The sequence below is a fragment of the Clupea harengus genome, chromosome 5 (assembly GCF_900700415.2).
Source record: "Clupea harengus chromosome 5, Ch_v2.0.2, whole genome shotgun sequence".
Lineage (NCBI taxonomy): Eukaryota > Metazoa > Chordata > Actinopteri > Clupeiformes > Clupeidae > Clupea > Clupea harengus.
In genome coordinates this window covers 5,379,773-5,404,915 of record NC_045156.1, presented here as the reverse complement: position 1 = coordinate 5,404,915, position 25,143 = coordinate 5,379,773, and the positions used below count along the sequence as shown (strand labels likewise).

The following is a 25,143-nucleotide window of genomic DNA, read 5'->3' as shown; positions in this document are numbered from 1 at the left end:
CCAAACACCATGAGCACTTGCAACATGCCCTAATTCATTGAAGAATAAGAATGAAGGAATTGGCTGTATTCATTAAACATACACTGAAAAACCAAACTGTTTTTTTTTAAATCTCGTCTGATATCTTTTTTTTTTTTGTATAATCCTAATGTTTCATCATAACATTTATATCTATGTGTCTTGTTTTACATTTTTTGAAGGTCTTGACTTTTATCCATTACTAAGCTGCATCAGTACTGTATTACTAGAATGTTTACCAGATAAACTTGCACCAGTCAAAGTGTCACCATTAGTTGAGTGGTGTCGTGTGCCTTGGCAGGTATTATTGGGCCAGAGACGACATGTACATTAGAGCAGTGAACGCTGAGTTCCTGTATGGTTACGAGTATCTGGGCAACTCTGGACGTCTGGTGATCACTCCTCTGACAGACAGGTGCTGTAGAACCCTTTTTAAATCATTCACCTCTGATCAACAATGACATTGCATACAGATTGTGTCATCACTATACTTAGATTTAATGCTTAACAGAGCCATTTACCTGAAACTGTAATGCTAAAATGTTTCAAGAATCAACATTGTAAAATTTGGCGAGTGAATAGTTTCTCTCAGTGACGGTCTTTTGATAAAAGTGCTATGGTGTTATTTTCAACCTGTGCTAAATGTATATAATAAAGTTCTTGATTCCTCCATTTTTCGCCAAATAGGTGCTACCTGACCCTTACGGGGGCTCTGCACCTGAAGTTTGGAGGGGCCCCAGCAGGTCCTGCAGGGACTGGCAAGACTGAGACCACCAAAGACCTGGGCAAAGCCCTGGCCATTCAGACTGTGGTCTTCAACTGCTCTGACCAGCTGGACTTCATAGCCATGGGCAAGTTCCTCAAGGGCCTGGCCAGGTTAGTTAAACCAACCTGTATTTTTTACAGCTGTTCCTTGTAGTGATTTATGAAGATGCTTTTGGAGCTGAAGACACCAGGAGTTATATATCTCAAATGATATATAACTCAAATCTGCTGTGGATCATTAGAAATTCACCCATAGAGTATAACCTCAAAGTAACGGATTCACTGTGTAATGCCACAGCTCTGGAGCCTGGGCATGTTTTGATGAGTTCAATCGCATTGACGTGGAGGTGCTATCTGTGGTGGCCCAGCAAATCACCACCATCCAGAAAGCCCAGCAACAAAGGGTGAGCTCAGGGCACATACATGCACACCCACCTCCCACTCAGACACAGATGCACAAAGACACAACACTGTGCCTGCCAACGCATGCCATTCCACTTTTCCATCCACACATTCTCCCTCTATCAAATTAAAATTAAAATTAAAAAAAGGCTTTATTGGCATGACTGCATACAATACAACTTTGCCAAAGCATGTTTACATAAAATGTACAAGCACAATTAACATAAATAAATAAAAAACAAACAATAAGTTATAGGTGGTAACAATGTGGTATAACAGGTTCATTGTTAATTATTAAACATTAAATATTAGTTATGTGGGACAGGGGGTTCATATTATCTATCTCCCTCTCACTGCTCAGTGGGTCTAACAACAAAGGGTCAACTTAGGGCACTCATGCCACTTACCCAAACCTTTACCCACCTACTATAAAAACGAGTGTTCTCCCGCCACATACACAAAATGCTAATATGTGTCTCACACACAACACAGGATGACTGTGGCCTAATGCACCGCGATGTGTGACTAGTATTAATGTGTGTTTCTGTCTGTGTGTCCCACACGTCTGTTAAGGCGGACAGATTTGTGTTTGAGGGAGCTGAGATTCCTCTAGTGGCCTCCTGTGCTGTCTTTATCACAATGAATCCTGGGTATGCAGGCCGCACCGAGCTGCCAGATAACTTAAAGGTGAATCACTGGACACACATACATTTTTATTACTGAAAAGTACAGTGTCGTATAAGCTTTAAACTACATACTGGTACCTCATGAAACGTCTCAAATGTTTCCATGCCATATGCATCCAGGCCCTATTCCGACCAGTGGCCATGATGGTGCCCGACTACGCCATGATTGCAGAGATTTCTCTTTACTCATTTGGCTTCAGTGATGCCAAACTTCTGTCCAAAAAGATCACCAGCACCTTCAAGCTGTCCTCCGAGCAGCTCAGCTCTCAGGTGGGCCTCAGGCCACTCTGGCTTTGAGTTGGCATGGTCTGAGTCATGGTAGAATTAGAGCGATTGTTTATGGGTCTTCATTTTAAATGGTTATTTTAATGTGATGACAACATTTGAGTGGTTGTTTTCATGTCATGCTAACGTTTCAGTGGTAGCTGATTAGCTGATTTGTGCTGCAGGATCACTATGACTTTGGGATGAGAGCTGTGAAGACTGTCATTTCTGCCGCAGGAAACCTTAAAAGAGAGAACCCGGACATGAATGAGGTTGGTCGAGTGCAGGGCTGTGTATGTGCATGAATCTGCCAGTGCTCTGATTTTATTATTATTATTAATGTAGCACTTTTGAAAGTTCTCAAAGACGCTTTTAACCAAGCAAAATAATACTTGGCCCTCCTGATTTAACACAGCAGTGTTTTTCATCTGCAAACTTAAGAGACTGGCCTTTTGAATCCACCCTAACAGGAGCTGATCTGCCTGAGAGCCATCCGGGACGTCAACGTGCCAAAGTTCCTGCAGGACGACCTGAAGCTGTTCAGCGGCATCGTGTCAGACCTGTTTCCCAAGATCAAAGAGGAACCCATCGACTATGGCACCTTGGAGCAGTCCATCCGCAACATCTGTGCCAAGAAGCAACTGAAGGACGTAGATGGTGAGTCTTGGCAGAGGATTATCTCCTCGGTGGACAGGATTAGACCAAGATGGAGCTCTAAACATGGACATTCTGACCTGCAGGTTACATCACCAAATGCATCCAGCTGTACGAGACGACAGTGGTGCGTCATGGGCTCATGTTAGTCGGACCGCCTGGCTCAGGCAAAACCAAGGTCAGCTCTCACACCCCAATTTCTAGTCAAAGCTTTTCCGTTACAGCTGTTTAATGTCCTTTCACAAAACGTGCTGATATATACTACCCAGAATGTGTTGAAAAGAAAATGGTCTACTGTGTGCCTATGCAAGTGTTGGGTGTTGGAGCTGATGTAATGTCTCCCTGACAGTGTTATGAGATTTTGGGAGCAGCACTGACAGCTGTGCGGGGACAGCCATCTGTCAGTGGTGGGGTGTATGAGGCAGTGCACATCTTCGTCCTCAACCCCAAATCCATCACGATGGGCCAGCTGTACGGGGAGTTTGACCCGCTTACACATGAGTGGTAAGCCCTTTCCCAGGGCCTCCTGTGTTCGTTCAAATATGGACAGAGACAAACAGCACCCACATACAACAGGGATACTGAGTAGAGGAGAGCAGGAAAACACCCTCTCAGCACACACACACACACACACACACATACGCACACACACAAACGCACAGGATAAATGTGTTTATTCACTCTTTAGAAACGCGTTGCTAGACTCTTTATCACAAAACAGTTATCACCTCAGTTATTATCACCTCTAATTCTGTCCTGTCTCTCTCCTTCTGTCCTCTGTCTCCCCCTGCAGGACAGATGGCATTCTGTCCAATCTGGTGCGTGGTGGTGTGGCATCCACTGATGAAGATAAGAAGTGGTACATGTTTGACGGGCCGGTGGACGCCGTCTGGATCGAGAACATGAACACAGTGCTGGACGACAACAAGAAGCTCTGCCTGAGCTCTGGAGAAATCATCAAGCTCACTGATGTGAGATGATGGTTCATCTTGTTTTTTGAGCCTGATCAAAACATTGTGTTGTGTGTTACATTATTTGTGCAATACTGGGATCTGTTAGCCTGACGATGTCATACTCATAATTCTAGTCAGAATATGAGTCTGATACCGCTCCAATGGGCTGTGATTATGGGGCGTGTTTCAACCGAACCAGGAAAAAAAATGCCTCTTCGCTCAATTGGATATATCTAGAACCAATCAGAGCAACGTAGTATGACCATAACGTAGACCATGGGGCCAGCTGATACATTAAACTTTTACCGGATCCCGTAGGAAGGACGGCAAAAACATCTTTTCGATCGACAAATGCCTTGATCGCGTTTCTCTGTTCCTCTTTCAAAATGAATGTGCTGTCAATGTCTTCTAAAACAGACTCGAATCACCACATTTCAGCTCTCCAACGGCAGCCATGTTTGTTGAAAACAAATTCACCCCAAAAGCTCTTTGGTGACGTGGTTGATTACGTTACGGTTGATCATCTGTCCATCATCGTATAAAGCCCGCCTTGACAATTTGATTGGTACGGCAATGTCTGTCCGCAGATAATTTCTCCTCAATGGAGTAATGCCAGACCAAACTTCCCAACCAAAAAAATTGTGGGCGGGGCTAAGTTCGGTCTGGTATCCAGGCTAGGGATCTGTAGCTACAAAAAGCAAAAACACAATTCATTCATTCGTTCATTCATTTTTTAGACATTTCAATTTATTATTTTTTTGTTTTCGCTATGTGTTGGTTTAGAATGTGTTTTTTACTGTGTGTAACTATCCATCCAGGAGATGACCATGATGTTCGAAGTGCAGGACCTGGCCGTGGCCTCCCCCGCCACAGTGTCCCGCTGTGGGATGGTGTACCTGGAGCCTAGCATCCTGGGGCTCAAGCCCTTCACTGAGTGCTGGCTTCGCACCATCCCTAAACCTCTGCAGCCCTACGCACAGGAAATGGACTCCCTTTTCACCCGATTCCTCCAGGTATGATGGGGATACTATGCAGTTGCAGTAACTGGTCTGTGCAGTCAGACAGAGAGTACTGCTGAGCTAGAGAGGAAAACTGAGAATGACTGAGTGGGTGGATGAGTGTACTTGTGACCTTTTCAGCGATGTGACTTGTTTCAAGACTAGTAACAGGAAATTATCTGTGTGTGTTTCTACACAGGACTCCATCTCATTTGTGCGCTCCACAGTGAAAGAGGTTATCACCTCAATGGACAGCAACCTCACCTGTAGTCTATTGAAGCTGCTTGACTGCTTCTTTCAGCCATTTGTTCCCCGAGAGGTAACAGTTCTACTGTGCATAGAAATAAATCGCATTTAGGCCCTGACTAATGTAATTGTTGACTGAGTTCAACAGCACTAACAGTACAAAGTTGAAAGTGTGACAAGGAATATGAATGAGAGCGACACCCTTGTACCCTGTGGCCTGTGTTGCATACTTGATGCAGGGGAAGAGGCTTCCTCCTCAGGAGAAGTTGGATCGTCTGAGTGAGCTGATCGAGCCTTGGTTTATCTTCTCTCTGGTGTGGAGCGTGGGGGCTACCGGAGACGCTGACAGCTGGCAGATGTTCAGCGCCTGGCTCAGGGACAAGATGGCCGAAGAGAGAGTGAGAGCTGTTCCTTTTTCTTTTTTTTTAATGAACAATTTTATTTTTGTCCTCTTTCTTAGTGATGGAGTCTGCACATTGCAACCATGTAACAAAAGTGCATGCTCATAGAGTGCTGTTGGGCACCGATGCAGCAGGGAAACTACATAACTGAAATGTCTCACCTCCAGATCAAGCTGTGTTTCCCAGAGGAAGGGCTGGTGTATGACTACCAGCTTGATGATGCGGGGATCAGTATCCTATCAGATGAAGAGGATGAGGACAAAGGGAGAAAGGTTTTACAAGCTTAAAATACCTGGTTGTTATGAACATTTGTGGTTTGGACACAATATAACAAATGTAACATAAAATAATGAGTCATCCTCACTGTACTGATCCAAGTCCAGCCAAGCATAACTGAACTAAGCATCAGTACACTTCAATCTAATGCCTGAGATACTGTTTGTAATGTTTTAAGCGCTGCTGTCATTGTGTTTCTGCTGTAACAGGTGCAGTGGGTCAGCTGGATGAAGTATGCAGAGCAGGTGGTCATCACGCCAGACACCAGCTACTCTGACATCATCGTGCCCACAGCAGACACTGTGCGGATGTCCTTCCTCATGGACATGCTGCTGTCCAACAAGAAGCCAGTGTGTCCTCTCTCTTCTGCTACAAACTCACACACATAAACACATGTGATATGTCAGAAAGTAACACTTCTTACATAATACTTGTTGTACATATATCATGCATGTTAACTATTATTCCAAGCAGGTTAAGGTGTTATAAGAGGAGAGGCAAAGCACATAAGAAAGGTTTATCTTTGTATATTTGTATTTCTGTGCAGCTCACTGTGACCCATCTTTGTACCTGTTTTTGCTGTATTATAGGTTCTGTGTATCGGGCCCACTGGCACAGGAAAGACCCTCACCATATCAGACAAGCTGCTCAAGAACATGCCAGCAGAGTACATCACTCACTTCCTCATGTTCTCAGCACGCACATCATCCAATCAGACACAAGATTACATCGACAGCAAACTGGACAAGAGGTACACCGTTAACTTATCTAGCTTCAGTGTGTGTATTCGTGTGATAGGACCTGATGACCTGATATAGGGTTATCCTGTCCCATCACATCTCAGTCAGGCAGCATGAACTCATTGTGATGTTAATGAGAAGTGAGGTTTACCTGATTGTCCTTCTGTGGAAAGGCGGAAGGGAGTGTTCGGACCTCCGCTCGGGAAGTATTTTATCTTCTTCATTGACGACTTGAACATGCCTTTGCTGGATACATATGGTGCCCAGCCCCCTATAGAGCTGCTTCGCCAGTGGATGGACCACGGAGGCTGGTATGACAGGAAACAAATTGGTGAGGATCCGCGCACTATAACATAACCTATAGTTCACACACTGGCCATAAACATTTACATTACAGTTACAGTAATCTGCTTTTCATAGTAGATTAGGGGCACACCAAACTTTTCCTGGTGATTACTAGGTGCCTTCAAGTACCTGGTGGACGTTAACTTTGCGTGCGCCATGGGGCCCCCTGGGGGCGGGAGGAACCCCATCACCATGCGCTTCACTCGCCACTTCAACTTCCTGTCCTTCACTGAGATGGACAACAGCAGCAAGAAGAAGATCTTCTCCACCATCCTAGGCAACTGGATGCGTGAGTTTCACTTCATAATGACCATTCACATGGCGAATGAGTGAATGGGTGGATGAATCAGAATCAGAATCAGAATCAGAATCAGAATAGTATTTATTGCCAAGTAGGTTTACACCTACCTGGAATTTGTTCTGGTGTGTAGGTGCATACAGTGAACATAAAAACATACAAACACAATAAGTGATACACATAACATAAAAACATAAAAACATAAACAAAAATGAGTAAATGGTTGAATGAATGAATGAGTGAATATAGGGTACGACTGATTGAATAAAGAAATGAGTATATGTATACAGAAGTCAAAGAAAATAGGTGTATTGCAGTGTTTTTAAAGGCATTATTTTATGCTTATGTTTACTTAGGTCTGTGTTGTTATTTTGTGTGTATGCATTTATGATGTCTGTGAGATGTTGATCATAAAAAACTGTTGCATTGCTGAATAGATATGTCCTTTCTTTCACAGATGGAAACATGAGTAAGGACAAAGACAGTAAGTCAGCTCAGGATAGGAGATAGAGGTTAAAAAGAGGCAAATAGACAGAAAGATAAAGATGTAGAATTTAATGTAATTTGTTCGTCTAATTAGAGATAATGATGCCTGATATCGAGCAGAAATTAGTCACCATTTAAAGTTAGTTTTTGACTTTACAGTACTCAAGAGAGCATTTTGTGGATCCTTAATCACAGGGAAATGTGCTGTCAAACCAAAACAAGGGTCATACTTTTATCATTGTTCGGTTAATGGATAAAAAAGTTATTTTCTATGCAGCTTTATGCCAAATTTCAATTGCCAATTGCCTTTTGCTAACATCTTGCATTTAAATGGTAAAATTAGAAAAAACAACCAGTTTTTTAGATTTGATTTTAGCATTTTATTTCTTTCCCCTCTTCCCACAGAGAGGCTACCTGAGATCCTGCATCTGAATGAGCCACTGGTGGACGCCACCATCCGCGTGTACTCCACCATCACATGCAGTCTGCTGCCCACGCCAGCCAAGTCCCACTACACCTTCAACCTGCGGGACCTCTCCAAAGTCTTCCAGGGCATCCTAATGGCCGATGTCATCAAGATCGAGGTCTGGAAGAGTCATGGGGAAAGACTAGTTCTTCACTTAATACTACATTACACAGACAGACATCTTTACCCTTTTAAATTTTGAGGTGGATTGTTAGACACACAAAAAATGTATTTTTACCATCCTGATAGTAGACAATAGTATCAGATTATCAGATTATATTGAATGTATTTTGAGATGTGTTCTGAAATAACACTTCTCTGTAATAATATTCTGTGTCTGTAATAATTTTGCATTGTCTTTTGTTGTGGGGATTGTCAGGATACAGAGCACCTGCTGCGGCTGTGGTACCATGAGAGTTGCCGGGTGTTCCAGGACCGCTTGGTGAGCGCCGATGACCGGCAGTGGTTCGACAAGGTGCTGCAGACCCGCATTGAAGGGTTTGGATGCAGCTTTGCTGACGTCGTTCCCTCTCAGCCTGTCTTCTTTGGGGACTTCATGGCTCCAGGGGAGACCAAAGTCTACCGGCACATAAAGAGCAGGGAGAAGGTTGACCTCTTACATGCTTTTCATGTTTTCACTGATAGACATAGTCTTATCTACCTGCAGTGCCTATATTGTCATTCCAGTATTCAAAAAAATTCTAAATGATCTTTTGAGGAATGTATAACAAAAAGACATAGCACATATAAGTACTTATTTAGTATCAAATGGAATCAAATTGGATTAAATGCCTATTTTTGTGTATTACACAACAAGCCAGTCCATTTCCATGTTTTAACCTGATGGACCCACAGCTGGCTCAAGTCATGGAGGAGTACATGGACGACTACAACCAGATCAGCACTGCCAAGCTGAAGCTGGTGCTCTTCATGGATGCCATCCAGCACGTGTGCCGCATAAGCCGCATCCTGCGCCAGCCCCTGGGCAATGCCCTGCTGCTAGGGGTCGGGGGCAGCGGGCGCCAGTCTCTCACCAAGCTGGCCAGCCACATGTGAGGCCTCCACTGCAGTCTGTTACATGACGAATGAAAGGATGTTTGAGTTGTGCTGTGTAAAAGACAAAGGAGGATGATAGTATGTTTGCTCTCAAATCAAATAATTTCCGTCGCATTTGTCTGTGTGTGGAGAAATGAATTCTAAGTAATGGTTGAGGTTTGAATACATTTACAAAAACTGCAGCTTTGTGATAGGACTTTTTTCACACCTTCCTTACCTCTTTCTTTTTTTCTCTCTCTCTCTCTCTCTCCCCTCTATGTGTGCTACTCTCTGTTTTATCTTCCTCAGGTCTGACTATGAGTGTTTCCAAATTGAGCTGTCTAAAAACTACGGGAATGCTGAGTGGAGAGAGGACCTCAAAAGCATCATGATGAAAGCTGGCCTATTGAACGTCCAGATCACCTTCCTGTTTGTGGACACACAGGTCAGTTACATTTACAGCTCTGATCATGCTTTTCATGCCATCTGTTTCACAGCAATAAGGAAATAATCTGGAGGTGGTCAACACTGTTGTTGCCTTAGGCCCTTAAATCTCATGGTCAAATGTTTTGACTACCTTGCCAGCATTAATTGAGTCATAAAATTGTATTTATTTTCCAAACATCTGAATGAATATTATAAATGATATGTATAACTAAATACCACACACACACGTGTGTTAACCTGTGCACAGACACAGTCTCTCACATGAACAAACCATGCACTTCTTCTCATACACTCATGTATTGGTGATGTATTGAGACGCATGTATTGGTGATGTATTGAGACGCATGTATTGGTTATGTATTAAATAAATGAATGAATTAACTCTCTGGCCCAAATACACAAGAGGAATATTCTTGACATGTGCACGTTTGTTTGTTGTCCTCAGATTAAGAGTGAGTCCTTCCTGGAGGACATAAATAGCATCCTGAATTCAGGTGACGTACCCAACCTGTACGCCAGTGACGAGCAGGAGCGCATACTGAACGCCATGAAGCCAGTGGTCCAAGAGCTGGGCCAGCAGCTCACTAAGCCCAACCTCCTGGCTGCCTACATCAAGAGGGTCCGCAGCAACACACACACCGTGCTCTGCATGAGGTAAACCCACAGAACACTGGCAGTGACGGAGGACACAAGTAGGGCCAGAGTGGTGGTGCAATACACCTCTGCAACAGTATTTCATATAAGCATGGCTGAAGTATTCTATAGCATCAGTGTCAAGGTTACAGTGTAATAGAAGATGATTCCTAACGCCAGCCCCCCTCTCCCACACACAGCCCTATTGGAGAGGTGTTCCGGGCGAGGCTCAGGCAGTTCCCCTCGCTGGTAACCTGCTGCACCATCGACTGGTTCAGCGCCTGGCCAGAGGAGGCGCTGGAGTCCGTGGCCTCCTCCTTCCTCGAAGAGCTGCCAGAGCTGGAGGCCACCCCAGCTACCATGAAGGGCCTGGTGAGGAGACAGACAGTGTGTGTGTGTGTGTGTGTGTGTGTGTGTGTGTGTGTGTGTGTGTGTGTGTGTGTGTGTGTGGTGTGTGTGTGTGTGTGAGAGTGCGATTAAGTGAGACAGTGAGTGATTGAGAGAGAGAATGAGAGAGATCGAAAGGCAGAATTAGTTCCTCTGTCATATTTTGTGACCATATACTGGCTAGATGTTAGTGTTAAAACTTGGTGAGCAGAGGAAGCAGTGACCCTTAAATCCTGAGATATCTCTCCCCCTCTGCAGAGCCTGATGTGTGTGAGGCTCCACCAGATCACGGCCAGGATGTGTGGGCAGTACCTCGCTGAACTGTCACGCCACAACTATGTCACACCGAAAAGCTACCTGGAGCTGCTCGGCATATTCTCTGCCCTCATTGGCTGGAAAAAGCAGGAGCTGCATGGAGCTCGAACGCGCATGAAGACTGGCCTGGATAAGGTGATAAGGTTTTCTCATAAACTTGGTCATACAGAACTCAAACTATCTGTGGTGCCACTCTTGTGTCTTTATGAATGAAAGAATGAAATATGCATAATTTGTGGGCAGGGCTTTAAATCAGAATTTCTTTCAATTGGGTCGGGTTCGTTCCGAGCAGAATCCGTTTTTTAACATATCCGGTTTGGCTTTCCACCTTAAAATGATCATTCCCGAAACGGTCAGAACCAAATGAAATACTGGTTAATAACGTTCCATAAAGGGCTGTGTGACATGACAATATTCTAGTATCAGTGGGTTCCTCAAAGAAGACAATTCAGAGCGTTGCATCATTTGGCTGCAAACCTTTAATCATGAAAGAATACAAGCAGGAAACACTGTTGCACACTGAGGAAAAAGAGAGGCAAGTCTAACTTTGACATAACGAAGACGCAGACGGTGACAGATAACGCTGAACTACTACGGGGAACTACACAGGCATCAAACAGCAATAAACACAGATGAAATGATAACAGGCACACACACTAACATGAGACATGAATGAGGGAAACATAAGCTACATTCTAATTTGGAACATTTACACAGAAATAACACACTTAGTTCAACACACACAGCATGCTGGGCGCTCCCCCCAGACTTTCACTTACGTAATGTGGAAGCTTTGCTAACCCCCTGCACTTTACAATATGAATCTTTTGGACAATATGAAAATGTCTGTTGATAGATATTGATAGATTGCTAGATAGATATTGATTTCACTCTATAGTCTCTATCGCTAATGTCACAAAACATTACAAAAACGTATTGCATCACTAGGTAGAAGTGCTGTAGTCCAATCTGATATCCGAAATCCATCATTTGTTTGGATTGCGATCGTTGTCAATCACAGAACTGGGTGTGACCTTCCACCCGCCGTGTGCTCAAGTACATCAACAAAAAGAGTGTGACCTGCAAAGCGAAACTGAAACATATAAACTTTTATACATTACGTTTTTTCTGTATACACGAAGGAAGACGTTGGTTGTTTATGCCAGGTCATTTATTGTCAAACAACAACAAAAATGTTTTAGGTTACTCAATAGCCTACAACAAAGCTCAATAGCTTATTTTGTTTCGTTTACCATTTTATTTTAATCTAAAGGCCAGTGTGAGTCAAGCACACCACCTTAAAAGTAACGTAGCTTCCACACCTAAATAATGGCTGCTTCAGAGTTTCCTAATATATCTGTGTGCTCTCCTTTCTCTATGTAAACAACTCAGTGTTCAGAATAGTAGATTTCTGTAATGAATGTCTTTGTTTTGGACTTTTGATAGTATGTCCTCATTTCCTGTGGAGTGTATACAGATAACCCATTATCCTGTAGTTGCCTGTCTGTGACTGAGTGTCTGGCCTTGTGTGTAGTCTTCTGTTTCACTGTCTAGTCATCATATGCTCATGGACCTGCTGTGTTTTGTCTGATGTTTTGTTTAACTTTGTGTAGCTTTGTCTGTTTATGTGTGTGAATACTTTATTCTGGTATTCTTATTTCCCTTTTTTTTTGCTGAAGGCCTTTTATTGTGACACGCAGACAGGCAGGAAACACTGATACCACACTAACACAGGGGCTAACACACAGGCATCAAACAGCAACAGGGACGAAATGATAACAGTCACATGTAAACACCAGACACAGAAGGGAGACATGTATCACGGTACTAGGACAAAACACTACAGCCTAACAGACACACGCCCAAAGCATGCTGGGAAACCCTCAGAATGTCTCGGGCTGGCGACAGCGGTGTGGGGACCCCCGCAGCGATGCATCTGTAATTTTAATTTTTTTTATTTCAGTTTACAAAATTATTTTTTCACTGCTATTTTTAATGTTAGTCATTTTTCGTCAGTTTTCGTTAATTATAATAACCCTGGTGCGGAGACTGTCCTGGTCCTGTGCGGCTGCCTCCCCCGTCTATCCTGGACACACTAGTGCACCCGGTCCTGGTGGAGCTGCAGTGCTGACACCTGATCCTGGTGGGGTCCCCGGGTTCTTGCACGCCCGTCATTAGTGTCAACAAGACTCTTTGAATATAGGCTAAGCCTTTGGCCGTGCCCCCTCCTGCTGCAGGTGGTCGATGAGCTCTGTGATCCTTTGCAGCGTTGTCATCCTCAGCCACTCCTCACACCAATGTAACAATGGTGGGTTCTTCGAAGAAGATAAAAGCGTGTTGTTTCCTATTTTTGGCTGTAAGCCTTTTATTGTGACGTGAAGACTGGCAGGAAACACTCATTGCACACTGGTAGAAACAGAAGGCAGGTCTAACTTCGACATAATACAAAGATGGTGACGGTGACAGATACGCTAACTAACAGAGGGGCTAGCACACCGGCATCAAACAGCAATAAACGCGGAAGAAACAATAAAAGGTCACATATGAAACAAAGGGAGACAGATTATATATTAACAGATACACTGGCTGATTGGAGTCTCTTGCCCAAAGCATTCAGAGAGACCCCCAGCACGCCACAGGATTATGTACTGTTTATCATGTGCATGTTATATTATGTCTTTTCATGTGTTCATGTATTTATGTATGACTCTGTTTGTGTGTGTGTGTGTGTGTGTGTGTGTGTGTGTGTGTGTGTGTGTGTGTGTGTGTGTGTGTGTGTGTGTGTGTGTGTGTGTGTGTGTGTGTGTGTGTGTGTGTGTGTGTGTGTATTTAGCTGCTGAGCACAGCAGAGGACGTGAGTAAGATGCAGGAAGAGCTGGAGATGATGAGACCTCTTCTGGAGGAGGCTGCCAAGGACACAGTGGTCACCATGGAGAAGATCAAAGTATGAACTAACAAAGGGGCCTCTTGTCTGACCCTCTTACTTTGTTGTGTCAGGGCGTAGACTGTGTTATGTCTGTATGTGTGTGTGTTTGTTCTTGTGTGCCTATTTGTGTATGTTTGTGTCTTTTATCGCATGTGCAAGTGTGTGCCTGTATGGGTGCAAATACATGTCTGTGTGTGTGTGTGTGTGTGTGTGTGTGTGTGTGTGTGTGTGTGTGTGTGTGTGTGTGTGTGTGTGTGTGTGTGTGTGTGTGTGTGAGTGAGAGTAAGTGAGAGTAAGTGAGACAGTTTGTGTCTTATTTGATGTCTGCATTTCTTATGACCACAGGAAGACACTGTGGTTGCTGAGGAGACTAGAGTGGCAGTTCAGGCGGAAGAGGCCAAAGCCACAGACAAGGCGCGATTGTCACAGGCCATCGCAGATGATGCCCAGAAGGACTTGGATGAGGCTTTACCTGCCCTCGACGCGGCCCTTACCAGCCTCAAGTCCCTCAACAAGAATGACGTCACTGAGGTGTCTCTTTTGACAACCATTGCCAGCACTCTTACCCCATGTTGTGACACACAACCACTCTCATCACTGGTTTTGAGAGTGTCTTTTTAAACCAGCGCAGTCAGTCAGTCTAAAGGACTGAAGAATATTTTCTGTGGAAAATGGATTGGAATGCTTTTCCCTCTTCAACCTTTCTAGACAGTTCATTTACATTTGAAGAACTAGTCCATCCACCCAAAATAGCCCTTCTGTTTCAGTCTACAATTCCATCCTTCAGATTGAACTGAAGCCTGTGTCAGATGGTGGATTGGTTTATTGAGTCTTCAGAACCCCAAAATGATTTACCAGCTTGAACCAGAATATCTCCTTTGACAAATACTGTAACTGGCCTTATGATTTTGACATGACCTGCCCTCCTTACAAAATAGACTTGTTTCTTGTATGTATAGGTGCGAGCCATGCAAAGGCCCCCACATGGAGTGAAGCTGGTCATTGAAGCTGTGTGCATCATGAAGGGCATCAAGCCTAAAAAGGTTGCTGGAGAGAAACCAGGCACTAAGGTGGACGACTATTGGGAGCCAGGCAAGGGCCTTCTTCAGGACCCAGGAAAGTTCCTGGAGGGCCTGTTCAAGTTTGACAAGGTTGGAGAGCATCCTCTGTACCTGCCTCAGGGGCAGGTGTACTAACATGCTAGCGCCCTTTTGAGGCATCATTTTGTCACAACTAAAACATGGCATGGTATATGCGACCAGACCGCACATGGCTAAAACCACATTTGGGTGCTGCAGGAGCGCAGAACGACAAGTCCTGCTTTTCTGACTTTTGCATATGCATTCATGGGAGGGTCGTGGGACAAGTGGGAGTTTGGGGCAAAATTATGGGAGAAGTGCAAGGAGTGACTGATTATGTTTTCCGCTGTTTGTATGAAAACTGCAGGGAACAGTGCACATCTGTTTTGCAGTGAAAAGATTTTGATTGTTAGATGTGTGAATAGGAGAAACTTCCAGAAACAATAGAATCAGTATTCTGAGCATCAGTTTTGCTCTTTTGTACCATGTGTAAAGAAACCTGTAAAATGAAAATGCATAGGCGTGTGCTTTCTGCGGACTATTGCTGTTTACGCTGCGCTCTCTAGCGTACGTACATCTGCCCCATATTTGGATGACCATTACAGGATGATCTCAGACTTTATGTTGACTCCAGGCCTTAGTGTTCGGTGTATTTCCCCTCAGGAAAATATCCCTGAATCTGTGATCAAGCTGGTGCAGCCGTACATTGACAATGAGGAGTTCCAGCCCGCCTCCATCGCCAAAGTGTCCAAAGCCTGCACCTCCATCTGTCAGTGGGTGCGGGCCATGCACATCTTCCACTTCGTTGCCAGGGCAGTGGAGCCTAAACGGGTATGACCTTTAACCTTAGTTCACCAAAACTTAGTGTCATCCTTGGTGAGTATTGCGTTTTTTGGATGATATCTAAATTAGTTTTGAAAAATCCTAGTACATTCTTGAGACTGGACTGCATGTAAACTTTGGCAGTAAATGCAACAGGCTGTTCATTTCAAATCAAAGTTTTTGACCCTGTGTAATTACACACTCTAGTGGTTCTGATGGGCTGTTGGACACAGATTATTGATTGTTGGACCCGTTGATTCATTATTAATACCCCCATTAATCCCCTCTGCAGTAATCTCCTTTGCCCATCTCCCTGTGCAGCAAGCCCTGCAGGAGGCCGGTGAGGACCTGGCCGCGACGCAGCTCATCCTGGATGATGCCAGGGAGAAGCTGGGCAACGTGGAGGAGGGCATTGCCACGCTGCAAGCCAAGTACAGCGACTGCCTGGCCAAGAGGGACGAGCTGGACAGCAAGTGCCAGCTGTGCGAGAAAAGGCTTGTCCGCGCTGACAAGGTTTTTACAACAAAACTAATTAAATGCCCCCCAGGGACAGTTCAGTCAACTCACAACACAACTCCTTTCCTCCATCACATTTCCCACCTCCAACAGATACATAACAGATACGGTACCCATCCACTCATACATGTGGTAAGGTTATGTGTGGGTAACATTGAACAACTTTGACTGTTTTCATACTGCTACCGGTTTGTCATCAAGACTAAGGATTAGATGGCTTCTATTTTACTGTGGTAAAGAGGGGTCAGAGCAGTGGGGTGCAGTTGGGGGCAGTTGGTTGCCTTGTTTGTTTTAATTGTGTGTTAATACGCCTCTCTTCCTGTGTGTGTGACAGCTGATTGGTGGTCTGGCTGGTGAGAAAGTGCGCTGGAAGGAGACTGTCCAGCACCTGGAGTACATGGTGACCAATGTGGCTGGGGATGTGCTTCTTTCAGCTGCATATGTAGCCTACCTGGGTCCATTCACTGTGAGTCTTCCCGTGTGTGTAAGTGTGTCTATGTGTGTCAGCCATCAGGTATCACAAAGATTTTTATTTTAAATGTATTCTTTGTATAGAATGTTGTAACTTAACCCATTTTAAACAAAGAATGCAGTCACTGGCATCAGGATCATCATCCCCTTTTTAAAGATAAGAAACCTTACACCTCACCCGAGTCTTCCCTTTTCTGTTCGGCACAGCTAGTCTTACCGTGTCTTAATGGAAGTGCTGTGTGGTGATACGTGTGGTATTGTCTGGGCAGGGGGAGTATCGGGCAGACATGGCAGAGGAGTGGTTACGGGGCTTTAAGGAGCTGGGAGTCCCCCACACCGAGCCCAGCCTCATCAGCACTCTGGGAGACAAAGTGAAAATCCGCTCCTGGCAGGTCGGCTTGTTCACCTCAACTAAGCCATGTTATGCCCATGTTATGCCCATATTTAGATTTGTAAAACATGTTTGTGTTTTGAAGAAAGAGTTGTTGTTGAAGAATGATGTCACCCGCTTTTTTGTGTCTTTGATTTATTATCAGCTCCAAAATTGAGATACATTTTATTTTCAACAGACTAATCCTTAAAGCCTGTTTTTGTATCTGTATATCTATATCTAGATCACAGGCCTGCCAAATGATAATCTGTCTGTGGAGAATGGAGTCATTGTTCAGTACTCCGAGCGCTGGTGTCTGTTCATTGATCCTCAGGGACAGGCCAACAAGTGGATCAAAAACATGGTGAGCATTTTGAATTCTAGCCACATGTAAGATCTGCAATTAACCTGTAGATATGATCCACTCCATGCATTTGGAGCCCAGCACTTCTACCACACTGCTTTATTTTCCCAACAGGAGCGGGACAGCGGATTGGACGTGATGAAGCTGAGTGACCGGGACTTCCTGCGCAGCCTGGAGAACGCTATCCGCTTCGGGAAGCCTTGTCTGCTGGAGAACGTTGGGGAGGAGCTGGACCCGGCGCTGGACCCAGTGCTGCTGAGACAGGTGCTTCCCATCACACTCTCTTCACTCCGCTAGAACATAAAGTTCTAAAGTCCATGGCGACATCCCCAACATGTCGTTCCTTCACCTTCTCAGACGTTCAAGCAACAGGGCAATGTTGTTCTGAAGCTGGGAGACACGATCATCCCCTATCACGATGACTTTAAGATGTACATCACCACCAAGCTGCCCAACCCACACTACTCTCCAGAGATCTGCACCAAGGTCACCCTCATTAACTTCACACTGTCACCAAGGTACTGGCCTCCAAATCCATGTGTCTGTCACACCCAAAGCCTTTTTACGAAAGTTACCAAAGTGGTGAATATTCCGAAATGAGTTTTTAGTATCAATACATCTTTATGACTCATTTATAACAATGATTTAGCCACTGCATAACAGCCTTACATATACTGATATCTGTACCCATCTGAGCTGTTGTGGATTCATAGAAGAATCACTCCACAGCATTTCACCTACAGTAGCTCATTCTCAGAACAGCATCCAATGGTAAAGGCGTCCGGCTGTCATCTGACCCTGAGCATCTCTTGCTCTTTGTGTAGCGGTCTGGAGGACCAGCTGCTGGGCCGGGTGGTGGCCGAGGAGCGGCCTGACCTGGAGGAGGCCAAGAACCAGCTGATCGTGAGCAACGCGCGCATGAAGCAGGAGCTGAAGGAGATCGAGGACAAGATCCTGTATCGGCTCAGCTCCGCCGAGGGGAACCCGGTGGACGACGAGGAGCTGATCTCCGTGCTGGGCGCCTCCAAGATCAAAGCCGCCGAGATCGAGGTCAGGCAGCTGGATGGAAAATTATTTATTTCATTCATTACTTATTAAAGTGTTTTGTGTCTGTACTGAATATCCAGTAAAGTGCTTAGTTGTACAATGCTGATCCATCAGTTCGTTTTAAATGGTGTTATGCATTTAAACTGTCATTTTAATAGAGCTGCTTTTCATTGTGAGATGAAGTGCACCGCACTGGTGTCTTGCCAGAACATAAATTCCATTTGTGTAGTTTAATCCACTTTGGATTGCAGCATGGCATTGATGAACAGAAGTGTTTCTGTAGAGTAAACCATAAATGCATTTATGTTGCTGGACAGCCATAATTGACAAGCTTTTATTGCAAGATGGTCCTTCTATCCTATCACAGCTCCTAGCCTATATTATAACATAGTGTTATTGGCAGGCCAGCGCTGACACTCTTGCACTGTAAGGTGTCATTCTGGACAGTATTCAGTGATGATGGTCTAAACGGCCGTCCTCCGCAGGCTAAAGTGAGGGTGGCGGAGGAGACGGAGCGGGACATTGATGCCACCCGACTGGAGTATGTGCCAGTGGCTGTCCGCACCCAGATCCTTTTCTTCTGTGTGTCGGACCTCTCCAACGTGGACCCCATGTACCAGTACTCTCTGGAGTGGTTCCTGCGCATCTTCATGAATGGAATTGCCAACTCAGAGAGGGCTGGTGAGATTTGATTGGTGATGCAAAAAATATGTGTCAAGGGGAGAGCAAAGGACTGTAAAAAAAGATATTTAGTATTTTAAGTTTTACTGCACTGTTGAGTAATGCAATGCTACAGTATATGTGTGTTTTGTCTGCCACAGCCCTGGTTGAGGAGCGAATCGTCAACATCAACGAGTTCTTCACCTTCAGCCTGTACAGCAATGTGTGCCGCAGCTTGTTTGAGAAGCACAAGCTCATGTTCGCCTTCCTGGTGTGTGCCCGCATCATGATGAATGAGGACAAGATTGATATGGTGAGTGAGCTGTCTTCACACACACACATACACACACACACACACACACACACACACACACACACACACACACATTGATTGGAATGCTCCTAACAGCAATGGCTGCAGCAAACATATGACAAGCACAAAGGTCAGTCAAGATGCCCTAGAGGGTGTGGTGGTCAAACAAGAGGTCATCTCATCAGTGTTTGACCATCTGTCAAAATCTGATGTTTGCAAATGGCAGATATATGAACATTTGCTTGTACCTACTTATGCCAGTTGTTACGAGGGGCATCTCTGATCTCTGATAACCTCTGACCCCAGGCGGAGTGGCGCTACCTGCTGTCGGGAGGAATGGCCCAACAGCAGCTTCCCAACCCTGCCGTGGCCTGGCTCTCTGACCGTGCCTGGCAGGACATCCTGGGCCTCAGCGCCATGCCCAACTTCAGCATCCTGGCCGACAGCTTCTCTGACCACGTGTTGGACTTCAAGAACATCTTCGACAGTAGCCAACCCCACAGGTCACCTGCAAAAGCACACCTACAACACATTAGCAAACAAACTTGTCTGCTGAGTGTTTACATCCGATTATATCTGTTTATATCATATTATATGTATATCAGACAGATGTGTTTGCGTGTCATGTGTATTTTGCATGCATGTAAATCTAGTGATGTGTGTCTGTGTGTCTGCCACACACGCCACCAGGTATCTATCTGTGTATGCGTGTTTGCATAGATGACTCTGTCCAAGATGAAAGAACTAGTGTCTGTCTCCTTCTGCCTGTGCGAATGCAGACAGCCTGTCCCTGGTGAATGGGAGGAAAACCTGAGCTCCTTCCAGAAGCTTCTGATCCTGCGCTGCCTGCGAGCCGACTGCCTGACTCAGGGCTTGCAGGACTTTGTGGGTGCACAGCTGGGCCAGCGCTTCATTGAGCCTCAGGTGCGTCACTGAGCCCAGAAAGCCATAGACAAATCCATATTCTAATCTACAGTATATGGCGCATACCAAAGAGTCTACACAATCTTGAGTAAGTCATTATTTTGAGGCTTAGGCTGCTGTATCTGTCATGTTTTGCACCCTGAGGTTAACTCTCACGAGGTTTGCTCTTCATTTTAAATTCTGAAAACATTCCTTACACATGTCACATATGTGTGTTCATTTTCCCCTGCCCTGCCCAAACTGTGTGTGCGTGACCCATCTCCACTGCTGCTCTCCCCAGACATCCGATCTCTCGTTGGTGTTTAAGGAGTCGTCCCCCACCACCGCGCTCATCTTCGTGCTGTCCCCCGGGACCGACCCAGCCGCCGACCTCTACAAGTTTGCCGACGTCATGAAGTTCTCCAAGAAGATGTGTGCCATCTCTCTCGGCCAAGGCCAGGTCTGCAGGGGAGGCGGAAGCCTGGGAATGTTCTTGTGACCCACATTTTATTTTATTTTTTTCAACACTAAGAAATCTCTTTATGTCTTTCTTTTATATACAGTGAGAGACACTGTCCTGGTTGGTACGCTAATTGCAGGTCTATTTTTAAAGCTGCCACCAAGGACTCAGAGTCCTTTAAAGAGATGTTACATTCTCAACCAGCTGAGAGCTCAGGTCTGTAACAGCCTCAAGGTGGTGCGACTAGGACCTCCTGACATGCACACTTCGTGTTAGCCCACTTCACTTAGTGTCGTGTGCAGAGGATCCACTCTGTGTATTATCCCATATTGATAACTTGATCAATCTCTAAAAGTTGCCCCCCCCCCCCCAGGCCATTAAGAGAGAGATGTGTAACACTGTGTTGCTATTGTGGTGAGGCTGATGCTGCGTGGTTCCGTTTTATGACCAGGTCAGGATTGTGCTAACGATGTGCGAGTGTGCTCTCACTCTGATTCATTAGTGTTTTTTTTGTGATGTGCGAACGGAACTAGGAGAGCGGAGCTCTCAATCTGTAGATCATAATAATTTCTACAAACTGAAAAGGCAGTTCACTTTTTTCTTACATAGTCAAGGCTAACTGATGTTGTGTTGTCAGGGGCCCTGGGCTGAGGCCATGATGCACGGTGCCATGGAAAGAGGCAAGTGGGTCTTCTTCCAGAACTGCCACCTGGCACCCAGCTGGATGCCTTCTATGGAGCGGCTCATTGAGAACATTGACCCAGAAAAGGTGAGAATACTCTCACAGATGGATTGTAGACTGTGCCCTTCTAGGTGCCATTGTGGGTCTGCAGATGGGGTCAAAAGCATGTGGTCTTGGGTAATCTGTTTCAGGTGCACAGAGACTTCCGGCTGTGGCTCACGAGTCTGCCCAGCAACAAGTTCCCCGTGTCTGTTCTCCAAAACGGCTCCAAGATGACTATCGAGCCTCCCAGAGGCCTCAAGGCCAACCTGCTGAAGAGCTACCTGAGTTTCACTGATGAATTCTTCACGTCCTGCTGCAAGGTCCAGTCTCATCACCATCTCTTGCCTGTTGAACACTGTCCTCCCTGTACTCTAGGATGATATCTACTCAGTCTTCTACAATGTGTGTAAATGTATCATCACATTGTGTCAATGCTGTTCTCTGGTACTTTCACCTCTCTCTTCCACCAGGTGTCGGAGTTAAAGTCTCTTCTCCTGTCCCTCTGCCTGTTTCACGGAATTGGCATCGAGCGCAGGAAGTTCGGGCCTCTGGGGTTCAACATTCCATACGATTTCACTGATGGAGACCTGCGCATCTGCATCAGCCAGCTGAAAATGTTCCTGGACGAGTACCAGGAAACTCCTTACAAGGTTTGGGAAACTGTCTCTCTTCGTCCACAGACTCCCTCTCTGTCCTCTCACCTTTTTACCGCCTCGTTCTTTTCTTTTACTGGACGCTTTTCATCTCCACATCTGGTTTGGTACATTTTGTTCTACTCACCTCTCTTTGCCCTTTCCCTGGTCTCTCTCTTTACGCTTTTTTCTTCTCCATTTTCTTAGCACCTCATATCCTTTGTGAGACATGAATCAGTAAATGCATTAAATATCTTCCTTGTCATACTGGAAATATTTATAGCAGTCACGTTGGATGTATTTACAAGGTAGAGAGTCTAATCAGAGCAGAAAAACTTGCATACAGAACATAGGCCAAGCTACTGGCAAGTGCTGCTCCCTTAGCTTCCAGATGAAATATTAATAATGTGTGCCCGGTGTTGTTTTAAATGAACCCTCTCCTCCCGTGGCCTAGGTGCTGAAGTACACAGCGGGTGAGATCAACTATGGCGGTCGAGTGACGGATGACTGGGACCGCCGCTGCATCCTCAACATCCTGGAGGATTTCTACTGCCCTGCTGTCCTGGAGCCGGCACACAGCTATTCGCCCTCAGGGGAGTACAAGCAGATCAGCACCGACCTGGACGTGAAGGTGAGCCAACGTGGAGTTTGCACGCTCTCTCTCTCTCTCTCTCTCAGAGAGAATGTCCAGATGGTAGTGCAACAAAAGGCAGCTCTTGTTATTTTATTTTTGAACAGCTGTTCTGTTAATGGCTTTCCACAGGGGTACCTAGCATATATCCGTGGCTTGCCGATCAACGACAGGCCAGAGATCTTCGGGCTCCATGACAATGCCAACATCAGCTTTGCCCAGAATGAGGCGTTCACTCTGCTGGGCGCGGTGGTGCAACTTCAGCCCAGGGCTGCAGCCAGCGGGGGCAAGGGTAGAGACGAGGTACAGAGCTCCATGTGCCTGAACACCACAGGTCACAAGCCCCAAAGGATATGATTTGATTTATGTCATAATGGGCAATCAGAGCTTTCCCAGTGGCATATGGTCATTATTTTACCCAGAATTTCCAAATCTGCAACAGTGAATGAATGGAATTATTTGACCCTAAATCATTAAAGGTCTGCCTATGCCAGCTTCAGACAACCTGCAAAACAAAACCAGTAGATGTTATGGCAGGAAACAGAATCAGTCAAAGAATGCTATTTTGCTGATTTGAAGATATAATCCATTACACTCCCTGCCAGAACATCCTGGTCTGACATATTTTTTGCATGAATCTGCACCAGCTTCAGTGCATGCAAACCTTTAGTAAACAGAGCCTAGGGATGCTCTACGATGTAAATTAATGAATGTGTTCCATGAGAGGGGCTTCAAATACACCTATTTCTTTCCACCAGATTGTGGAGGAGATTGTGGCTGGTATCCAGGAGAAGATTCCTAGTCTCATTGATGAGGAGGAGGTGATGACCAAGTATCCCGTTATGTATGAGGAATCCATGAACACAGTTCTCATTCAGGAGGTCATAAGGTAGCCCTTACTCTCTCCATCACTAAATGTGCAGAGACAGTATTGTAAAGAGACAATTTGGCACTCACTCTGGAACATAACCTGATTATAACCCTTTCTAATTACCTAATTTAAGAGAACATAAGCCGTGTTCTGACTCTATACCTCTCTCTACCTTGTAGGTATAATAAGCTACTAGAAGTTATATCCCAGAGCCTGGTTGACCTGGTGAAGGCTTTGAAAGGCTTGGTGGTTATGTCATCCGAACTGGAGCTTATGTCCAATAGCCTGTTCATCAACACTGTTCCAGCTATGTGGAATGCCAAGGCAAGACCAGTCAGCTTTGTATTCAGAAAATAAGTCTGAGAATGATTTTGCACAGCCTTGTAATTCTACTCAGTAATACGATGAAGAATTCACAAGATATGTAAATATTTGTATACCCTCCCTCAGGCTTACCCCTCTCTGAAGCCCATGTCTTCCTGGGTGTCAGACCTCCTTCAGAGGATCAGTTTCATGCAGGGCTGGATCTCGGATGGCATTCCCTCTGTGTTCTGGATCAGTGGCTTCTTCTTCCCGCAGGCCTTCCTGACGGGAACACTGCAGAACTTTGCTCGCTGTTCTTTAGTCTCCATTGACACCATAGGATTTGACTTCAAGGTCTGAATTCACTCTACACACTCATACACATATGCACGCACACACACACACACACACACACACACACACACTTGCACTGTCAGTATTACTATAGTATTACCAAATAGTGGTGAAACACTTAATTCATCTGTGTATGAAGTCTATATTGCCATGTTCTCCAGGTGATGAAGGAATCGCCTGAAGAACTGATAGCGAGGCCAGAGACGGGCTGCTTCATCCATGGCCTTTTCCTGGAGGGAGCCCGCTGGGACGCCCAGACTGGGCTGATCGCTGAGTCGCGGCCAAAGGAGCTCTACACAGAAATGGCCGTCTTCTGGTTGGTGCCTGTTCCCAACCGCAAGGCTCCGTCCTCGGGCATCTACATCTGCCCCATCTACAAGACCCTGACGCGTGCTGGTTAGTCTACTGTGTGAAACTGCTGAAACAAGGCCAGTGAAAAGAGATTGGAGAGCCTGGGAATGTCTGGTGAATGAGTTGTTGTTGCCTGTGTGCCCTTGGGGCATTTACAGCTCTGCCATTCTCTGCTAAATTACTCCAGTCTTGCCGTTCACCAGTTTCCCTGCAGATTGGATTCCTCCCCTCCTGTGTAAAGTGATATGGCACATTCTTCTGTTTACTGGGACCACTTCCCAGGCACACAGACAAACTCATTCTGATTTAAATGCAGATAAGATCACAGTTGCATTAGACATGACCAGATGGATGATTTTGGCCTGTGCCCTGATCTCGACCTCTGTTCACTCTCTCTCTACTTCACAGGAACTCTCTCCACAACGGGTCACTCCACCAACTACGTCATCTCTGTGGAGCTGCCCACCGACCGCGCCCAGAGGCACTGGATCAAACAGGGCGTGGCACTAATCTGTGCGTTGGACTACTGAA

The 25,143-nt window shown here is 45.4% G+C and overlaps 1 protein-coding gene across 1 annotated transcript in view; it reads left to right on the top strand.

Annotated features, from left to right (window-relative positions):
* The window catches only part of LOC105912155 (dynein, axonemal, heavy chain 1), a 26,947-nt gene extending 1,805 nt beyond the window's left edge, over positions 1-25,142 (top strand). The window contains exons 2-53 of the mRNA XM_031567148.1: positions 294-433; positions 706-894; positions 1,082-1,187; positions 1,759-1,872; positions 1,992-2,141; positions 2,321-2,407; positions 2,606-2,792; positions 2,876-2,967; positions 3,139-3,293; positions 3,583-3,760; positions 4,561-4,755; positions 4,940-5,059; positions 5,226-5,384; positions 5,555-5,659; positions 5,873-6,013; positions 6,254-6,414; positions 6,577-6,734; positions 6,864-7,037; positions 7,504-7,530; positions 7,938-8,116; positions 8,378-8,605; positions 8,854-9,050; positions 9,343-9,478; positions 9,926-10,134; positions 10,314-10,485; positions 10,759-10,950; positions 13,649-13,759; positions 14,087-14,272; positions 14,701-14,892; positions 15,484-15,651; positions 15,964-16,155; positions 16,493-16,624; positions 16,899-17,021; positions 17,244-17,363; positions 17,478-17,627; positions 17,721-17,881; positions 18,188-18,413; positions 18,896-19,091; positions 19,232-19,383; positions 19,690-19,886; positions 20,163-20,307; positions 20,588-20,746; positions 21,384-21,515; positions 21,620-21,790; positions 21,941-22,120; positions 22,557-22,733; positions 22,866-23,036; positions 23,492-23,622; positions 23,784-23,928; positions 24,055-24,261; positions 24,423-24,657; positions 25,021-25,142. Coding sequence (XP_031423008.1) covers positions 294-433; positions 706-894; positions 1,082-1,187; positions 1,759-1,872; positions 1,992-2,141; positions 2,321-2,407; positions 2,606-2,792; positions 2,876-2,967; positions 3,139-3,293; positions 3,583-3,760; positions 4,561-4,755; positions 4,940-5,059; positions 5,226-5,384; positions 5,555-5,659; positions 5,873-6,013; positions 6,254-6,414; positions 6,577-6,734; positions 6,864-7,037; positions 7,504-7,530; positions 7,938-8,116; positions 8,378-8,605; positions 8,854-9,050; positions 9,343-9,478; positions 9,926-10,134; positions 10,314-10,485; positions 10,759-10,950; positions 13,649-13,759; positions 14,087-14,272; positions 14,701-14,892; positions 15,484-15,651; positions 15,964-16,155; positions 16,493-16,624; positions 16,899-17,021; positions 17,244-17,363; positions 17,478-17,627; positions 17,721-17,881; positions 18,188-18,413; positions 18,896-19,091; positions 19,232-19,383; positions 19,690-19,886; positions 20,163-20,307; positions 20,588-20,746; positions 21,384-21,515; positions 21,620-21,790; positions 21,941-22,120; positions 22,557-22,733; positions 22,866-23,036; positions 23,492-23,622; positions 23,784-23,928; positions 24,055-24,261; positions 24,423-24,657; positions 25,021-25,142 — 8,232 coding nt within the window. The remainder of the gene's footprint in view (positions 1-293; positions 434-705; positions 895-1,081; positions 1,188-1,758; positions 1,873-1,991; positions 2,142-2,320; positions 2,408-2,605; positions 2,793-2,875; positions 2,968-3,138; positions 3,294-3,582; positions 3,761-4,560; positions 4,756-4,939; positions 5,060-5,225; positions 5,385-5,554; positions 5,660-5,872; positions 6,014-6,253; positions 6,415-6,576; positions 6,735-6,863; positions 7,038-7,503; positions 7,531-7,937; positions 8,117-8,377; positions 8,606-8,853; positions 9,051-9,342; positions 9,479-9,925; positions 10,135-10,313; positions 10,486-10,758; positions 10,951-13,648; positions 13,760-14,086; positions 14,273-14,700; positions 14,893-15,483; positions 15,652-15,963; positions 16,156-16,492; positions 16,625-16,898; positions 17,022-17,243; positions 17,364-17,477; positions 17,628-17,720; positions 17,882-18,187; positions 18,414-18,895; positions 19,092-19,231; positions 19,384-19,689; positions 19,887-20,162; positions 20,308-20,587; positions 20,747-21,383; positions 21,516-21,619; positions 21,791-21,940; positions 22,121-22,556; positions 22,734-22,865; positions 23,037-23,491; positions 23,623-23,783; positions 23,929-24,054; positions 24,262-24,422; positions 24,658-25,020) is intronic.
* The last annotated feature ends 1 nt before the right edge of the window (position 25,143 follows it).